The 21,022-nt window shown below is 37.2% G+C and overlaps 1 protein-coding gene across 1 annotated transcript in view; it reads right to left on the bottom strand.

Annotated features, from left to right (window-relative positions):
* Positions 1–20,020, bottom strand: part of HSF2 (heat shock transcription factor 2) — a 36,012-nt gene extending 15,992 nt beyond the window's left edge. The window contains 6 exon segments of the mRNA XM_030316255.1: positions 1,718–1,789; positions 4,640–4,746; positions 4,749–4,767; positions 5,411–5,538; positions 5,672–5,780; positions 19,834–20,020. Coding sequence (XP_030172115.1) covers positions 1,718–1,789; positions 4,640–4,746; positions 4,749–4,767; positions 5,411–5,538; positions 5,672–5,780; positions 19,834–19,926 — 528 coding nt within the window. The 5' untranslated portion in view covers positions 19,927–20,020.
* Positions 20,021–21,022: the final 1,002 nt, after the last annotated feature.

Raw genomic sequence — 21,022 nt, 5'->3', positions numbered from 1 at the left:
TCTGAAATTTGTTCATCTTAGTTCCCTCATGACAATTCTTTTTTTAAATTTTTTTTAACGTTTATTTATTTTTGAGACAGAGAGAGACAAAGTATGAACAGGGGAGGGTCAGAGAAAGAGGGAGACACAGAATCTGAAACAGGCTCCAGGCTCTGAGCTGTCAGCACAGAGCCCAATGCGGGCTCGAACTCACGGACCGTGAGATCATGACCTGAGCCGAAGTCGGACGCTTAACCGACTGAGCCACCCAGGTGCCCTTCTCATGACAATTCTGCATCACGTTGTACAAAGCTTGTTTGCCGAAGTCATCTAACATTTACAGTATTTACAGCCTCTAAGTTTTGGACCTGGCAAGTTCTACAACCAGTACTATTTTCCTGTCCTGTAACAGGCACCTATACCAGTAACTCACATATACTATTCCAATTGAGCCAAGACAAAAGAGTAAATGGCAAACTTATGAACCAACTCCAGCATTATGAAAACTCCCTAGTTCCACCAAACCACAAATATTCAAACTCAGATTTGAGCAGACAGAATGTCAACTTTCATGAAAAATTGAAATTTACTAAGTATTTTACCAACTATCTTTGACTTTAAGGGAAAAAAAAAAGCTATGTAGTATTATAAGCTAATATTTAACTAAAACATTATTTTCTGAGAAAATTAAGATATTTTAAAAATAAAGTACAGGTTAGGATATATCTATCATTTTAAATCAGGTATTCTTAACAAGGTTGCATGCTGAATCACCTTTAGGGAAGCTTTGAAAATATATGCACTCAGACTAAACACTTACAACTGAATTCAACATTCAAACCGTTCACTTGCATACTGATCGGAAAAAAACAAAAAGGAAAACCTAGTATATCTATTTGACTACAGGCCAAAGGCTGCAACCATTCGTCTCTGTTCTAAGCTTGCTTCACTAGACCCAGATCCAGTCAGTCATAACTCTATTTTTAGCTAAAGATCTCCACCCTTCCTTCCCCCACCCAAAACCTGTTGCTTAAACTTCAGAGTCTAGTTTACTCATGAGCAAAAAATAGCTGCCTTAATTACTTTTATGTTTCAACTCTTATTAACATATGAAAGCTGATATGAAAAGACTACATCACAAGGACACAATGCAACAGAGAGATTTTCAGTTCTCCCAGTAATTTTCAGCTCAGATACTAAAATACAGAATTTATTTTATAACACACTACATTAACTGCTTTTCTGCAGAAACTAATAATGGGATACACTGATAATTCATTTTTTTGAACCCATATTCTGGTTAACTGATTTGAAAATTTTAGTCATTTGTCTTTCAAGATCACATCCATACCTTTTCAAGTAAAAAATAGTAAAAACAAAAATAACGAACCCACACAGTAAGGCTATCTTTCATAGTAAAAAATGTTAAGAAATTTGTAACATATTAATTATGTTCCCCAAAATAAAGTATCTTTAAAGTTGTTATATCAGGCTATAAAGCTAATAAGACTTTAGTTGAGAATATGGAACAATCATATTAAGCTAGTAAGAAGTGTTTCTTATTAAAATGAAAATGTAACACAATTTAATTTGTTTGACTTCAGAGTTTCACTACTCTATATGCACCCTATATAAGAAATTAAAATCAATCACTGACTATTCAACACACTTTTTTAGGTTACAAATGGTACACAAATTAAACAAAGGCAGATTATAGTCATGGCGGAAAAAAGCTTACCTTTCGAATAACTTGTTGCTGTTGTGCATGTTTTGCTCGTAATTCTGACACCTCCTTCCAAAGGGACTCATTCTCACTACATCATTTATTAAGAAACAAAAAAAAAAAAATTTTTTTCAGAAAGCCAGACATGAAGACATTAAGAATACCAGTGAACTTTGGGGCACCTGGGTGGCTCAGTCAGTTAAGTGTCCAACTTCAGCTCAGGTCATGATCTCACGGTTCATGGGTTTGAGCCCCACGTTGGGCTCTGTGCTGACAGTCTGCTTCAGATTCTGGATCCCCCTCTCTCTCTGCTCCTCCCCTGCTCACACTCCCTCTGTCTCTCTCTCAAAAATAAATAAACATTAAAAATTAAAAAAAAAGAGTTATCAGTGAACTTTTACTATTATTTTTGAGACTAGAAAAATGTTGGTTCGATTACATAAAATAACAACTATCTTGACACAGCCGCAGAATCATCCTTTCATAACTATAGTACATTCTACTGTTGGCAATATAAACACAAAATGTAGGAGTCATGCCTACATCCATATAGTAGTAGGCAATTTACTTCTCTGACAATGTGGTTCATTACATCTTATTTAAAAAATAAAACAACCTTTCAACTGTGGCTACCAAGTGAATTTAGGACTTGTGCTTAGAAAAGAATTTTTTTTAAATTTTTTTTAATGTTTATTTATTTTTGAGAGACCGAGAGAGAGCGTGCACGCACAAGCAGGGGAGGGGCAAAGAGAGGGAGACAGAGGATCCAAAGCGGGCTCCACACTGACAGCAGAGAGCCCAATGTGGGGCTCAAACTCACAGCTGTGAGATCATGACCTGAGCCGAAGTTGGACACCTAAATAACTGAACCTCCCATGCACCCTTAGAAAAGAATTCTTTTTTTTTTTTTAATTTTTTTAACGTTTATTTATTTTTGAGACAGAGAGAGACACAGCACAACAGGAGAGGGTCAGAGAGAGAGGGAGACACAGATTCTGAAACAGGCTCCAGCTCTGAGCTGTCAGCACAGAGCCCGACACGGGGCTTGAACTCACAGACCGCGAGATCATGACCTGAGCTTAAGTCGGGACATGTAACCGACTGAGCCACCCAGGCGCCCCAGAAAGAATCTTAAAAGAAGTGACATTTACCCAGCACTTCCTATGCTCTAAGCATTATGCTAAGCATTTTATGTGTATTTCTTAAACTTCTCTAAAATCAGTCAAGAAAGGAATTATTAACTCTATTTATAGAAGAGGACACTGAGACTCAAGAATTGAGAGGCCTTGCCTAAAAACCACACAGGTAATTTATTATAGTAAATGTTGAAGCTGATCTAAAAGTCTATCAGATTCTAAAACTGTCTACCTTAAAATCTGTTTCAAACACAAGCACAGAAACACTAAAACAAGTTTTTTTAAAGCATGTCTAAATATATGACAAATCAATAACTTGCCTAGTAGTAACTTCATTTCTTCATTGACTACTTTTATTAAACATGCAACTATTAAATGTTAGCAGCAATGATAACACTGAGAAGGCATGAAAGATAATCTACCTATTAAATGCTCTCATTTTTTGCTCTTGTTAATTTCCATAATATCCATCTTCCTCAAGCCAAACTATTACAAAGGGACTGGATTTACACACAGAGGGTCTGAAAACAAAACTTTCTTTAATACTTAATGAATAACTAGAGTACTTTTTATGACTCAGATATTTAATTTTAAACACATTTTTTAAAATGTTTGAGAGAGAGAGAGAGAGAAAACATGAGAGGGGGAGAGGCAGAGAGAAGGAGACACAGAATCCGAAGCAGGCTCCAGATTCTGAGTTGTCAGCACAGAGCCCGACATGGGGCTCAAACTCACGAACCACGAGATCATGACCTGAGCAAAGTCAGACGCTCAACTGATGAGCTACCCAGGTGCCCCAGACTCAAATATTTAAAGATACTATCATCTATTTGCCTACTAAAACATAAATAGAAGAATGGTTACCTCTAAAACTGATAGGATGAATCTAGGATCATTCCTTAAGAGCTAAACCTGAGATTCAGGAACTGGGTCAAAAGGTACCTCAGCAGACACAAAACACATATATAAACTGGGATGATTAAATAACAGATGCAAAATGGGACATCTTAAAATTAAGGCTTATTCAAAAAAGGGAATCATATCCAAGGTTACTCTTTTAATGAAGATACGTGAGTTAAGACAGCTGAACTAATCCCACACTTGAAATGGGAGAGAATACATAAAACTTAAATTACTCTCAAGACCTTGGCACCTATTAGGATAAGAGAAAAAATCTTTACTTACTAAGAAGTACATCTATTCTACATATAAGTTGTTACTGTGGCAAATAATGGTGCCAAAAATTGTAATAAAGCAAAGCATGTTTCGGTAGATAAAAGATTCAAATAACACTTTACCACGTCTATGTAAAATAAATACCAAGTAGGCCAAGTCTCATGTGTCCTTTTTCCCTATTTTTTGTCCTATTTTTTCCTAAGAGATGGGCCACATAGAAAAGTCTTATGAAACCACCATAAAAAAAAAAAAAAAAGGATGAGTAACACGTGTAGAATTTTTTATGCTTTGTGTGCCCTCATGTGTATGAACATCATAAGAAATCTAACTTAAGTAGAATCATATTTCCTACAACAATTTAAAGATCTACTATTTCATCAGTGAGACTCATGCATCATGTTGTTTTAACTGCCCTAAATTCTTTTGATCACCATTAAGAAAATATATATTGAGGTAAAGTCAAGGGCTATAAATCAAAATTAAAGGGAACCAATACTTACAGAAAAATGACCTTTTATCTTGGTTTCAACAATGTGATCTAAGTACTTAAAGCACTAACCTCCAACCCCCAACACACAAATATAAACACCAGCCCCTATATTAAGATTATATTTGGAAATAATACTTTACCTTTTAATTCAGAAAGCCTGGACTCAATAGTTTCCTGTTTTATTTGAACCTTCTGAGCACTACTTATAATTTTTGTTAAATCTTCCTGACGAATCTTATTTCTTCTGGTTTTGAAGATGAAACCTTTTGAAAGCAATTCAGGAAATCAAATACTAAACACCATATTTGTCATTCAAAGTTTCCCTATTATAAGTAAGTTTTGTAGCCCATTCAGGAAATTAGATTAGTTCCAAAACGCTCAGGTTAGGACGCTATAAAAAGAATAAAATTCATAGCTTTGCAAAGAGAAAGAATAAGAAATAATCAATCTGTTTTTTGTTTTTTTAAACGTGGAAAGTTTCTAAGAACAGGAACAACTTAGGGGCGTTTTTTTTTTTTTTTTTTGGTTCTATTTCGCCAAACTCACTGTAATTTCTTCAAGCCTCTTATTATCACATTCCATGTTTAATTAAATTTATGCAGTAACAGCTGCACACTAGCCCATTTTCTTTCATGGTCCATTAGCTCTTTTCTCCCCTCTCTTTTGTGGATTTAGTAAAATATTTTATTTCAGCAAAGATACCATTCATTTAAAAATGTATTATTAAATGCTTACTATAATGCAAGCGACTTATTCTGGACATTGGATATTTAGCAGTGAATTAAAGAAAAAGCCCTCCAGAGAGTGGACATTCTAGCAGGAGCTTACATTTTTAAGCTAAATTAGAAGGAGTGAACCATCCCACAAAAAATAATGCCTGAAATAAATCACATTAACATAGCTCACCTTCCTTTTAATGTTCTCCAACAAGTCATCCTGGCCTTGTTTGAAGTAAGGGTGCTGAAATTCAACAGGACCATCTCTTTCCTGCTTTACAATTCCGGAGTCAATATGTACAACTTTACGGAAACCATCTGAAAAAGAGTAAAATTTCGATTACTAAAATAGACCAAAGTAAAGATTTCCTTTTGCTTATCAACCTAATGGGAAAAAAATGGTTTAATCCATTGATGACAGTGTTCCAAATAAACTGCTATCCATACTCACACATATTCAGTTGCCTCACAAAGCTTGCCATGTTATTGTGCTTGAAATATTTGGGGAGAATTTCTTTTGCAAATCTTTGTTCATCCAAAACCAGAAAACTTTGGCCATTCTGAAAAACAACACAAAAAGTCAATTAGTTGAAGTCTTAAGAGGTGATACATATGAATCCCAAAACTGGGCAGTCCTTCTATGACACTTTCAGATCAACATTTTATTCCTATTAACAGCAACAAGAAACAAACTGTAATTAAGTCCCAAACTGTAATTAGCTTTTTAATGTCAACCTCAGAAGTTTAGTAAGAGTATGTCTCAAACCAAAAGCTATATCATACACTATGGCAAAATATTAGAGAAGAATTTCCCTTAAATCAGAAACAAGAAAAGAAATACTATACGTAGCCAACATAATTATTTAACATTATTTTAAAGCCAATGTAATTAGACAAAAACAGGTAAATTTAAGAGGAAGTCATATTTTATTGTTATCTGCAACAGACATATCTTTGCACAATCAACTGAAAAACTGTAAAAGAATTCAGTAAGATACCTGGTTACTAATTAATATTTAAAGTCACTAGTGTTCTGGCATACCAAAAAAAATAATTTGAAACTTACAATACTGTAATCAAAACAGTATGATACTGTCACAAACACAGAAAGACAAAACGAATAAAGAGCCCCCAAATACACCCTTACATATAAGCCCAGAGTTTTTACAAGAGCATCAAGACCATTCAATGGGAAAAGGACAGTTTTCAACAAATGATGCTGGGAAACTGGATACTCACATCAAAAGAACAAAGTTTACCTTACGCCATATGCAAAGATTAACTCAAAATGGATCAAAGACCTAAACATAAGAAATAGAACTATAAAAATTATGTGTGTGTGTATACAAATTTTTTTTTTTAATTTTTTTTTCAACGTTTATTTATTTTTGGGACAGAGAGAGACAGAGCATGAATGGGGGAGGGGCAGAGAGAGAGGGAGACACAGAATCTGAAACAGGCTCCAGGCTCCGAGCCATCAGCCCAGAGCCTGACGCGGGGCTCGAACTCACGGACTGCGAGATCGTGACCTGAGCCGAAGTCGGACACTCAACCGACTGCACCACCAGGCGCCCCTACAAATTTTTTTTAAAGTAGGTTCCATCCCCAGCAACATAATCCAAAGTTGGGCTTGAACTCACAACCCTGAGCTCAAGACCTGAGCTGAGATAAAGAGTCAGAAGATGCTTAGCCGCTGGGCCACTCAGGCACCCCTAAAACTATATAAAAATCTTAGAAGAAAACTTAAGGGAAAAGCTTTATTTGGATTTGGCAATGATTTCTTGGTCAATACCAAAAGCACAGGCAGCAAAGCAAAATTGACTACAAGCCTACCTCAAATTAAAAACTTTTGTGCAAAGAACACCATCAATGGAGTGAAAAGGAAACCAACAGAATCAGAGAAAATATTTGCAAGCTGTGTATCTGATAAGGGGTTAATATCTGTAATAAAGAACTTCTACAACTCAACAACAAAAGAAAACAACCCGATCAGAAATGGGAAAAGGACTGAGTAGTATTTTCCAAAAAAGATAAACAAATGGCCAATAAACAAAAAGGTGTCTACATCACTAATCATTAAGGAAATAAAAACCAAAACCACAATCACCACTTTACATATTAGGATGGCAATTATTTTTAAAAAACACCAAATAAACAGAAAACAAATGCCTAGAGGATGTGGAGAAACTGGAAACTTTACACTGCTGGTAGAACATGTAAAACATAGTAGAGCTGCTATGGAAAACAGGTCTGGTAGTTCCTCCCACAATAAACACAGAATTACTACATGATCTACCATTCTACTATGTATCCAGAAGAATGGGCAGATACTTGGACAGATATTTGTATACCCATGTTTCATAGTAGCATTATTGCAAAAGTCAAAAGGTAGAAGCAACCTGGAGCACCAGGGTGGCTCAGGTAAGTGTCTGATTTCAGCTTCAGTCACCATCGTGAGTTGAGCCCCCGGACTGGGCTCTGTGCTGACAGCTCAGAGCCTGGAACTTCTTTGGATTCTGTGTCTCCCTCTCTCTCTGCCCCTCCCCTGCTTGCGCGCTCTCTCTCAAAAATAAATAAACATTGAAAAAAATAAAAGTAAAAGCAACCCAAATGTCCACTGACGGATAAATGGACAAACAAAATGGGTATATACACACAGTATTATTCAGCCTTAAAAAAAGGAAGAAAATTCTGACAGGTGTTACAACATGGATGAACTTTAAAGACCTGCTACATAAAATAAACTAAGCATGAAAGGACAAATATTGTACTATTCTACTTATATGAGATATCTAGAATAGTCTAATTTATAGAGACAAAATGGTTATTAGGGCTAAGAAGAGGAGGATTTGGAGTTATTGTCTAAGGTACAAAGTTTCAGTTGGGAAGGTTGAAAACATTCTGGAGACAGATGGAAGCAATGGCTGCATAACATTGTAAATGTACCTAATGCCACTGAACTGTATACTTAAAAATGGGTAAAATGGTTAATTTTATGTTAGGTACATTTTACCATAACAATTTAAAACTAAAATAGAATAAAGAAATCAATAATAGAAAGATTCCAATAGAAAAAAGTCACATACCTAAAATAAGTCTTAAAAATATACACAATGTTTATGAGAACATTAAACTATAGAGGGACAAATACAGAATTGTAAAGCTGTCAATTCTCTCTAATTAACCAATTATTAAATTCTCATTTAAAAAGAAAATTTTGGAGACGAGGTGAAAACATGCTAACACAACCAAATATTAGGTACTGAAGTTCACTTGTAAAATAATTATGTAACAATAGGCAAGAAAATACTAAAAACAATGAGAAGAGAGGTGTTAACCTTACCCTATCAAGGTGAAAGGATTAGTGTTTACAAGAGTTTTGTACTAAAGAGACGGTCAAAAAGAAAAAATGGACTAGAGAGAACAGAAGCATAAGCAAATCTATTTGAGAATTATATTTACAATATATTATATTATATAATAATATATAATAACATATAATAATGAATATAATTATATGTGTAATAAGTACAAGTAGCATTCATATCAGGGGGAAAATCTGGAGAAAAAAGGATGATTCATAAACTTTCCATTTGGAAAGAAAAAAACAAAAGCTCAGTGCTAACTCACGGCTCAATGCTAACTCAAAGCTCACAAACCATGCTTTTGGGAGTATGAAGTAAACGTAGAAGCCATAGTGGTAAAGAATTTATAATTTATTCATGGAAAACTGCTAGCTGCCTACCCTATTCCCAAATTTTCTCTAACTCCTTTGATTTTTGTATTTTAAAGCTAAAATTGTATATTTTTAAGATGTACAACATGATTTAATATATTTAAACACATAGAGAAAGGACTACTATAGTCAAGCTAACATCTATATCAAGCTAAAAAGCTTCTGCACGGCAAAGAAAACAAAATAAAAAGAGAACCTAATGGAATAAGAGAAAATAACTGTAAGCAATATATGTGATAAGGGATTAATATTCCAAATCTGTAAGGAACACATTCAACAGCCAAAAAAGAAAAAGACACAAACAGATTAAAAAAGAACCCAAATACACATTTTCCCAAAGATACAGAAATGGCCATGGCCATCAGGTGTATAAAAAGGTGATCAACATCACTAACCATCAGGGAAATGAAAACCAAAACCACAATGAAGTAGTACTTCATATCTGGTAGGATGGCAATTATTAAAAAAAAAAAAAACTAAGTGTTGGTGAGGATGTGAAGAAAAGGGAACTTTCATATACTGTTTGTGGTAATGTGAATCAGTATAACCATTATGAAAACACCATGAAGTTTCCTCAAAAAAATAAAAAATAGAACTACCACATGATGCAACTACCCCTTCCTAGGCATACACCCAAAGGAAATGAAATCAGTATCTCAAAGCATTATCTGTGCTCCCATGTTTACTGCAGCATTATTTACAATAGACAAGATACGGAAACAACCTAAGTGTCCCCTAATGGAAGAATGGATAAAGAAAACTGATACACACAACACACACACAGGAACACTATTACCCTTAAAAACAAAGAGATCCATCTGGAAAAACACGAATGATCCTCTACTTTGTTATGAACAGAATCACAATTTTGTCTGATTTGCAACCACATTTCTCAGTCCCCCTTACAAAAAGAGGCAGCCAAATATACTCCTGGCAATTAAGATATAAATAGAATGGACTCAGTGGGGCTTCCAGAAAAGGTTCTAAAAGGGGAAAGATTCAAAGTGTCAAACCCCTATATCCCATATCCCTGCTTGGAACTTGAAGCTAATGACTAAAGCTTCAGCAACCCTGAGGTAGAGAAACTAAGTATGGCTGAAAAAACCAGAATGTGACTGGGTATCCTCAGACTTAAAAGGAAAATGCATCTCTATTCTGTTTAAACCACTGTTTGAATTTCTACTATTTGTGTCTGAAACTAAACATAACTATTAAGAGTTAGAAAAAATTCAATAAAGTTGAAAATTAACATAAAAATATTTTAAATACTTATGACAGTTAATTGCATTAAAAATTTCTAAAAAATCAGTAAGATGAAAAATCCAACGTAAAATTTAGAAGAGGCCCAATCTCATTATAATTGTGTAGCAAAACAAATAAAAAATTCCTCTTATTAGACTGGCAAAATTTGAAATTTTTTTTTTAATGTTTATTTATTTTTGAGAGAGGGAAAGAGAAAGAGCACTAGCAGGGGAAGGGCAGAGAGAGAGGGAAACACAGACTCTAAAGCAGGCTCCAGGCTCTGAGCTATCAGCACAGAGCCTGATGGGTGCTTGAACCCACAAACCGAGAAATCATGACCTGAGCTGAAGTTGGACGCTTAACCAGCTGAGTAGATTGGCAAAATTTTTAAAGTTTGATGATAATCAGAATTGGTTATTAGGTAATAACTATTAAAATTAAAAATGCATGTTTTTTCCTATCTAAAAAAAACTTTACCTTGCTGCCCTCTCAATCTATTCACCCCATTTGTCTTTTCCTTCACTGCAAAACTTAAATTTATTTCAAAGCCCCCTTCTCCAATTTAGTACTATCTACTTACTCCTGCTAAAAACTGGTTTCATTCTCCCTCACTCTACTCAAACTATTTTTTTCTAAAATGTCAAATGCCAAATTCAATGCCTTCTTTTCAGTCCTGATCTTCCCACACCTCTTTGTGGCATTTCATTTGGCACTATTGACAATCTCCTCCTTAAATACTCTACTCTTTTGACTTTGAAACTAAATACTATTAGGTCTCCCCTCTCTCATGTTTCCTTTCAATTTTCTTCACCTATCAAAGGTAGTGTGTTTTTTAGGTTTCTATCCTTGATGATGACACCTTTTACACTCTTTTCCTAGGCAATGTACTGACTTTATTAAATATGATGTTTTATTATAAATGATCACATCTATATCTCTGTCCCATCTCAAACTTCACCTTGGATTTTTCAACTGTTAACATTTCTGCATAATGTTCTTTAATTCACCATGTTCTCAACCTACTGTCTATATCAAATCCATCTTCCTAACTCACCAAAATCAAGTTTTTTCCTGTATCCTCCTCCCTGGCAATTGACTGAGAGGGGAAAGGGTCGTAAGTATGACATTAACAACAAAAAGATAAATTAAAAATTCTCAATTTTAACAGCTAGTTAACTTAAGGGAAAAATATAAAAAAACATTTCTTTTAAAAATAAGAAAAAGTGATCTGTGATCACTGCTTCTATTTGACATGCTGAGGTCTTACCAACACAAAAAAGACAAAAATTGGAGGTATAAAGCTCTGAAAGGAAGAACAAAACCATCATTCACAGATTCATGGATGTACACTTTAAAGACCCACATGAGTAAAATGATTAGCCCACTGATTTATCTATCAACATACAAATGTTATTTGTATTTCTAACTACCAGCAACAGCCAGAATGTACTTTTAACTAAAGAATACCACATACAACATCTTTTTTTTAATGTTTATTCATTTTTAAGAGACAGAGAGAGTGTAAGCGGGATTGGGGCAGAGAGAGAGGGAGACACAGAATCTGAAGCAGACTCCAGGCTCCGAGCTGTCAGCACAAAGCCTGATGTGGGGCTCAAACTCATTAACCATGAGATCATGACCAGAGCCGAAGTCAGACTCTTAACCAACTGAGCCACCCAGGCGCCCCTCCACTTACAATGTCTTAACATACCTACGAAGAATATCTAACAAAGATGTGCAAGACCCAATTACCAAAAAATAGAGAACTTTATTTTTTTTTTATTTAAAAACTTTTAATGTTTATTTATTTTGAGAGAGAACGTGTGTGCGAGCAAGGGAGGGGCAGAGAGAGGGAGACAGAGAATCCCAAGCAGGCTTCACACTGTCAAGGCAGAGCCGGACGTGGGGCTCAAGATCTCACAAACCGTGAAATCATGACCTGACGTGCAATCAAGAGTTGGATACTTAACTAACTGAGCCACCCAGGTGCCCAAAATACATAATTTTATTAAACAAAATGAATTTTAAAACATGTCTTGTTTATGGGAATATTCAATATCATAAAGACTTCCATTTTCCCTAATCTGATTTAGTTTCAATGCAATTCCAATTAAAATCCCAACAGATTTTCTTTGGTGGAACTTTAATTTAAAACACATACAGAAGAGGGGCACCTGGGTGACCCAATTGGGTGAGCGTCCAATTTCGGCTCAGGTCATGATCTCACAGTTCGTGGGTTCGAGCCCCGCATTGGGCTCTGTGCTGACAGCTCAGAGCCTGGAGCCTGCTTCGGATTCTGTGTCTCCTTCTATCTCTGTCCCTCCCCTACTTGTGCTCTGTCTCTCTCAAAAATAAATAAATGTAAAAGAAAAATATTAAAACATGTACAGAAGAACAAAGACCAGCAAGAGTCAAGGTACTCCTGAGGAATAAGCTGCCCTCCCAAAAGCAAGACAGAATAAAGCTACAGTAAGACATGCGATGAGGGAAGAAAAAAACAAGTTCAATGGAATGGAATAGAGACCCTAGAAACAAAATCACAGTATCTACCTTGATTACTTTTGCTATAAGACATAAGTAGCAATACACATCACCACAGAAAGAAGGAACTACTCAATGAAGGGGCTAGGACAATTGAGTATTTATATGGAAAACAATGAAACTGAATTCCTTACACCACTCACAAAAATCAATTCCAAGTGAATTAAAGACTTACACAAAATATGCAAACTTTTAAAACTTTCAGGAAAAAAAGAAGAGAAATGGAAAAGTATTTTTCTCTCCCTGAGGTAGAGGTAAGAAAAAACATCCAGAAGAAACAAAAAGCATGAACAAAAAAGATGAATATATTAAATTATACTAAAATTTAAAACTTGTACTCATCAAAAGATAAGCTTCAAACTAGGAGAAGATATAAGCAACACATAAACCTCCAAAATGTATATACAGAATATACAAGGAATTTCTACAAATATTAAAAAATAAACTACCCAAAGGGCGGCTGGGTGGCTCAGACGATTGAGCGTCCAACTTCGGCTCAGGTCATGATCTCACGGTTTGTGGGTTTGAGCCCCGTGTCAGGCTCTGTGCTGACAGCTCAGAGCCTGGAGCCTAATTCAGATTCTGTATCTCCTCTCTCTGTTCCTCCCCCACTCACCTCTCTCTCTCAAAAATAAATAAACATTAAAAAAAAAAAAAAAGATAAGCCACCCAATAGAAAAATGGTCACATACTTCATAGAATAGGTAGCACATATGGCCAATAAATATGAAAAGGTGTTTGAACATATTAGTAATCAGGGAAATGTAAGTTAACACCTCATTGAGAGAACACTTTACATCTACTAGATCAGTAAAAAATTAAGAACAATGATAATATCAAGCTTTGAGGATGTGAATTAATGGAAAATCTCATGCATGGCTAAGTATAAGAGTGTTTAATCTCTTTGGAAAACAATTTGAACTATCTTCAGGTCGAAGAGTTCATATCTTATTTTCGAGCAATTCCACTCTTCAACATAGGTACCTATATATACCTTAAAGAAATTCTTGCTTATACACACCAGGAGAGGTATATAAAAATACTCATAATAGCACTTGACACAGTTGACCATCTTCTCTATCTTGAACCATTTTTTTCCATTAACTACTATAACCTTACTCCCTTGTTTTTCTCCTATTGCACTGTTCCTTCTCAATCTCCTTTGCTAGCTTTTTCTTACTTTCCTGCCCTCTAAAAATTAGAATGGCCTGTCTTTTAGCTCCTTCCATCTCCATTTCTCTCCCTGGATGATCTCATCCAATCCCATGGCTTTACCACTCACAAACTCCAATGCCAGTGTCTTATATTCAAACATCATATTCAACATTTCCACGTGGATGTCTTGGAGTGTAGAACTCATTCAGACTGTTCAAAAATATTCCTGTTTTCCTTCCTAGCACTGAACTTCCCTACCTCCTTTGAAATTAGGTGTAGTCATATGAATAAGTATGGTCAACAAAATGTAAGCTAAATTTTCAAGTAACACTAGTGTTCATTTGTAATATCAAAGTTAATACGGCCAAACAGAATCTCTACCTGCATTTCTCTGAATACTCTCCTATCTGAGCAAACGGTATCATTTATCTTCTTGTTTAGGCCAAATCTGAGTCATTCTTAATTCTTCTCTGTCTTTCCTGTACTCCAGACAATTTATTAGTAAATTCTGCTGCTTTACCTTTAAAGTAAATACCAAATCCAACAACTTCTCACATCTGCACCGCAAATACCCTAGTCTCAGCTACACTATTTTTTTTTTTCAGCTACACTATTTTCAATACCATAGTGGAAAACTGTGATAATCTACAAACTAGTTCCCTAGATTTCCAATCTTCTTACTACAGCCTTAAGGCCCTATACCATCTGTTCCTGCTACTTCTCTAACCTCAATCTCACATTCTCTAAAGATAATTCTAATCACAGGGGCCTTCTCCAATCACATGAACATGCCATGTTCAAAGCCTTTACATCTGCCATTCTCTTTCACCTGGCCTAATTGTTCAGGTGTCTGCTCAAACATCATGTCCTCAGAGAGGCTTTCCTCATCGATCTACCTAAAATGCCCACAAATCCCAGATAACTATGTGCTAGTTATCAGTTCATTGCTCCAAATTCATTTTTCATTGTCTGTTTTGCAACCGTGGGGCTGGGTCCCTTAAATATCTTTTTCTAGAAGGCATGGTGATAAGCTTTGTCAATAGAAGATACTAAAGAGATTATAAGAGGAGGGGGGTTCTCCTTCCTATTTCCTGGTTCCTCAACATTGACAAGCTCCTACAGTGTAGGCACATTCTCCAGCACCTAGCTCTTGCAGTACAGAAGGTCAGCAGCAGAAGGCCAACAGCTTCCCTCAGCTTTCTCTCTCCCTTCGATGGTTTCAAACCAGAGTATTTCTAGCAAGACATGTCCCCATGAATAGCTTTCAAGGGTGCTCTAGAACAAGGACTGATAAACCTTTTTTTAAAGGGTTAGACAGTAAATATTTTGGGCTTGCAGGTAATAATACCTTATAGACAATATATAAATATATTGAGCATGGTTATGTTCCAATTAAACTTTATTTACAAAACAGATGACTGGACCATGGGCAATAGTTTGCAAACTGCTGCCTTAAAGGAGTATTTCTCCCACAAGTTCTGAAGGATGAGCTTCCAATAAGTTCCACTAAAGTGGCACCGGTGGTTTCTTTGCCATTAAGTGAGACATAGTCATATTCTTATAACTGCCAGCCCTATATTCTTTAGAGTGTTTACTCCACTTCCTCTGATATAGTTAGTAATTCTACATTTTCCCTGTTTAAAATATTTAAAAGTAATTCTTTCCTTCTTTTATACTATGTGACTTCTGTCTCCTACTTAGTCCTGTTATCTCTCTTTAACCTTCTTTATTTCCTTCATGGTACTTACCACTAACTAAAATTATATTATCTGTGTTTGCTTACTTTTTAATTATCAGTGTCCTCCACTAGAATATAAGGTTTATAAAGCCACTTTGTTCACTAGTGAATGAATTCCAAGTACCTAGCACACTGCTGGTCATAACATACTCATGATAAATATTTGTGAGTAACAAAATAAATGAATCATTGGCCACAGTGGACCAAATTATCTTTTTAGAAGTTTAACTCTTGGATCCTATCAGATGAATGCCCCTTGCTTATATTTTTACGTGCTCTCCCTCTCTCATACAACCCTCCTTCACTCATACTCTGTGTCTCTGTTTATGTCATTCCTTCAGTCTCCACTCTACAATTAGTAGATAACCTCTGAGTGCAAAAATTCCATCTTACTGCCATTTAAACCTGTGAGGCTCAAACAATAGAACATAGAACTCTCCCAACACATTTCACAAGGGGAAGAAAGCCACTACTGACTGTGTAAGGTGGGAGAGATGGGTAGCTTCTTTTTAGGCTTTACCCATAAAGGTTGGCAAGCTTCCAAATAACAACAGTTGTTAGTGCTCAAATTGGTACTCATTTAAAAACATCCAAAATATTCTTAAATAATCTAATACTTTAAACCCACTAATCTAAAACATTTTTCAGAACAGAAATTTGTAACATTTTAAAAACAGTCCATAACTTTTTAATGTTCACCAGCCATTCCTTCTGAGTCTTTTGTTCACTCCCTTTTATGTATACAAATAGAAAATACTCATCAATGAATCTTTCAACTTTTCTGTAGATTCATCTAAAGTGGATTTTACCCCTATTCGGGCACACCTGTGGCTTTCTTGTTTTCAACTTAGTATAATAGTGCAATGGTTTCTGGGAAGCTCAAAACGATACCAAAACATCAGAATCTGAATGCTCAAATTAATTCAAAACAGCTAGAAAACAGGAGACTAATTCTGGTTTTGCTCCATTTCCCTCCTATTTCCTGATTTGTCTATACTGATTTGAGAGAGATGGAGAAGTAGAGAATGTCAAAGGGCACAGATGGGTATGAGGTCTCTAGCAGAAATCACTTCTTGGTCTTCTCAAACAATATGAACAGAGACAAAGGTAATAACACTAATAAAACAATGACTTCCAGTTCTTTCCTGCTTTTATAACTGCTTCACTTCGACATACACTATCAAATTTCAGTAACAGTAAAGACTGTTCCTCACTATCAATGGCAAGAACTTCCATCCAACTTCTACAACCTCTTGTCCCTGAATATCAAGTTTCTGCAGTTGCTTCCAAGTTAAACCTGTGCCTTCTGTTTAGGACTTGGTTACATTTAAAACAGCTTTAAGTTGCCCAACAGTACTATCTCTGTCCCTGATTCTGGCAATAGACTGCCTACCAGAGCCAAAATAGCTATACAAAATTTTGAAGTTATAGAAAATGTTAAAAAAAGAAAAAAAGAAAAAAGAAACTTTCAAGGGGAGAATATGGGGAAAAAAATATGTACAAATATCTTAAAGACCCTGATCCAAAGACATTTCTATTATTTGAATCAATAACACATTTAGTATAGTTTTGATTGCTCATGTATTTCTATAATTAATCATGATAATGGGGCATTATTTCATTTTTCATTTTTGTCATATTACAAGTTTCAAGAAAAACTAGCTCTAAGAGTAAGTCTTCAAGAATCTTAAGCCAAGCTTTTCAAACTGTAGTTGGTTAAGTTTTTCCCCCTTGCCTTACTCTCAAGCTAGAGGAGTAAATTATTTTCCACAAGTTAAAAAAAAAAAAAATTGCATAAAAGATTTCCCGGTTTCCAAAACATCTGCTGCTTCTAAAAGGTCTTAATATGATTTTCACTCAGATAGTATAAATGCTAAATTACCTTGACAGAAATTCAGCAAAACACATTTGAAGGAAACCAGAAACAACCATAAATAGCAACTTTTAAAAGATAAGAGTAACTTATTTAGTTTTTTTCCATTTAACATCATTGTTTAATTAATGTTTTACCTTTCATTTCATTGTTAACACTGCTTTTGGAAAAGTCTATGGGAAAGTAATAGAGACAGACGTCCTAAGCAACTAAGCTAAGCTCTAGACAACATTAATCCAGAATTGTCCACTGACTTGTGAAAGGGTAACATTTTGATATAAACTAAATATTGTGCCAAAGTGTATTAAGGGAAGTGCTTCTGATGGAAGACTGATCTGAGAGGTCAAAAATCTATGTTAGAGTCCCATCTCCAATAATGGGCTAGCTTTGTAATTATGGATAAGAAATCTAACCTAAGCCTCAACCCTAATCTATATAATGATGAGGCTAAACTGGATTATCTCTAAGATTCTTTTCAGGCATAATTTTATTTTTATCATCCCTACCACTTCCATTACATATCCCAAAAGATTTCATTGATTCACCATTATTAAATACCTAATGTGTCCTTGGTACCAACACGGTCTCTGCCCTCAATGAATTTATATTTTAACTGCCCATTATGTATAAGAAAATTAGTAAAACATAAGCTTAGACCTATGGGATAAATAAGAATTATTTTTTTAAATGACCATACAAGCCAAAAACGTATAATAAAGTCAGCTTGGGTGGGAGAGACTCTCAGTCCAATCTCTAATAAATACAAGGCTGAGTAACAGCAGTCTGTGCTGATCCATCCCTGTCAACTTTTAATCCTTCTGACTGATGAAAAGCATGAGACATCTGTTTATTTTTAAGTGTATGCTGGCGGCTGGCTTCCTTATTTTCACCTTTCTTTGTACAACTGTACAGAATTCATCAAATACTTAACACACACCATCCAGCTGATGATACTGACCTTCAAAAAAATTAAGTCCTAGAAGGGGTATAAAGAAATGAACAAATGACAGTAATATAAGAAAGAATATGGGGTTAACACTAGTCAGAAACTCCCATGTAGTCAACACAGTGCTCCCTTTTAAAAGTAAGTAAAAGTGAGAGCTATAATAGGACAGGAATAGAAAAGAGAGAAAGAAGGGAGGTAACATTTACTCAGCACTTAACAGGTGCCAGGCACTGTGAAGGTAGTTTTCACTTACTCTTCGGCAACCCTCTAAACAACTAAATACCCCAAACAGATAAGAAAAATCCACTCCGCTTCACAAAATGATTCCAATAGCCTGAGAGTGCATTCAAACGCAAATGCACTATTTATGTAATAATCATTCTGCTTAGAATCTTGTATTTGGAACTGAAGGGTCTTGCATCACCCAGGCAACCCATTCATCTTAAGGACGATGAAACTTAGGCCAGACAAGATAAGGTGCTTGACTAAGGTCATTCCTGTTTAGTGGCGGAGTTGGGATCAAACCAATAATCAAGGCATCATATCCCACTCTCCCAGTAACTGTTCAGCGAAATTTAGTGATTCATGTTAGCTTCTCACCAAGTTACTGAACACCTGTCTATTACAGCACTTTTACTAAAATAATCACAAAAATCCGTTTATATATACAAATGGCTCAGAATTTCCAAAGAATGCTGTACCATTTTCTATACAAGATTTCGAAACCCAATGAGAAACAGTAACCTGCGTTTGAACATTTGCCTGTATCCCTCTGACTGCTCTCCTCATAAAGAACCCAGCGCCAAGCTGGGTGTATTTTTTAGTGAGGAGAATCGGGTCGCTGAGGTAAAGATTTCCTCAGACAAACCCTCGCGCCCAGGGCTGCGTGTGCCCTCAGCGATTCATAACCCGCGAGCCCGGCGGGAGGACGGAGAATGAGTGTGCAGTAACGTGGCTCCGGCGCCCTCGGCTCCTCGGCCGCCTTCGCCCTGCCGGGCCGGTTCCGAATGCCGACGGGGCCGGACCGTTACGGGGCCTCCCGGGCCGCGGCGCGGGCCGCCCCTCCCCCACCGTGGCCTGAGCCAGCGGCGCCGGCCGGGACCCCCGCGGCTCCCCGCGCGAACAATACGAGGGGTCCCTCGCTAGGCTGACCGCCGGGGCCCGCGCCACCCCGCCACCCCGCGCCGCGGGCCGCGCAGAAGGCGTCGAGCCGCAGGCCGCGAGAGACAGCCCCACGGGAGGGAGAGAGAGGGGGAGAGTGAGGGGAGGGAGGGAGGGAGAGAGAGAGAGAGAGAGAGAGAGAGAGAGAGAGAGAGAGAGAGAGAGAGAGAGAGAAGGCGGTTAGTCAGGGGGTTCGGAGGCCGCCGTGCCCTCACCCCTACCTGGCTCCAGGTGATGAATTCGTTGGTATGGGTTTCCTCCACAAGCGTCCACAGCTTGCTGAGGAAAGCCGGCACGTTCGAACTCTGCTTCATTGTTAACCAGACGCAGGGATTCCAAATTCTACACCCGAACACGGCGGTGGCGGTGGCGGCAGCAGCGGCGGCGGTGGTGGTGGTAGTGGTGGTGGTGGCGGCGGCGGCAGCTGCTGCTCAGGGAGAACGCCCACAACGCAGGCGCAGCAGCTCCCGGGCCCCGCCCCCCAGCCTCGCCAAGCGCGCAGCGAGGCTGGGAGGACCGGCGGCCGCACATGACGGACAAGTCTCGGCGTTCGGCCCCTGCGCACTGGTCCCGCGCCGGTCCCGTTTCCGACCAATCCCAGGCGCGGACCACAGGACAAAAAAAAGCGATTGGGTGCTGCAGGCGAGGAGGGGGTGGGAGCAGAAGGGGGCGCTGCCTTCTTATTCGCCTTTTATGCAGTAGCCGTCACTGTAGCGGACCTTAGGCTTAGTGGACTGTGTTTGGTTGTTTCACGTGGAAACGGCTTTGGGTTTCTGAGCTGTGGCTGGGAGGCTACAGAAAGTCCTCGGGGGTATTCAGCCATAAGTTTGGCAAGCAAAGTGTGGTTTGCGCCAGGCAGGAAGAAGTATAATAATTCACATGGGGAGGGGGGGCGGGGTAGGGAAGCAGCTTTCGAACATGATGTGCTAGGCCCCAAATTGAAACTGTCTTAAAAATAGTAAGGCTTGCAGTTAAATTTTCATTAGGCGAAAACGGTTCCATTAAAATACGTTTGTCAAAAAGAAGAATTTGAATAATAACTCTTAACTAAGTGTGTACTTCAGTGAACCAGGAGCGGTAATAGACCTTACGTGCTGTTTTTAATCTAACACACAGTGAATGCCAACCATATGCCCAACATAAAAATAGTCTCATTTGTACCCTTTTAATAAATTAAAATAATCATTTCTGTATATACTTAACAGGTATATTTTTGTTTCCCAGAGACTGTCTGATACAGTGAAGAAAAAAAAATGAACAAGGAGTCAGCATATCTGAATTTAAACCCAGCTTCAAGGACAGTTTAGTGGATATTAAATTACACTGGTCTGTGTAATTTAGAGTAATCTCTTAATCTGTCAGTGCCAGACTTCCCCTTTTCCTCACTGGAAATAAGATTATCCTTTTTTT

The sequence above is a fragment of the Lynx canadensis genome, chromosome B2 (assembly GCF_007474595.2).
Source record: "Lynx canadensis isolate LIC74 chromosome B2, mLynCan4.pri.v2, whole genome shotgun sequence".
NCBI classification, from domain to species: Eukaryota; Metazoa; Chordata; class Mammalia; order Carnivora; family Felidae; genus Lynx; species Lynx canadensis.
Note: the sequence above shows the minus strand (reverse complement) of the source record. Positions and strands in the feature narration are given on the sequence as shown.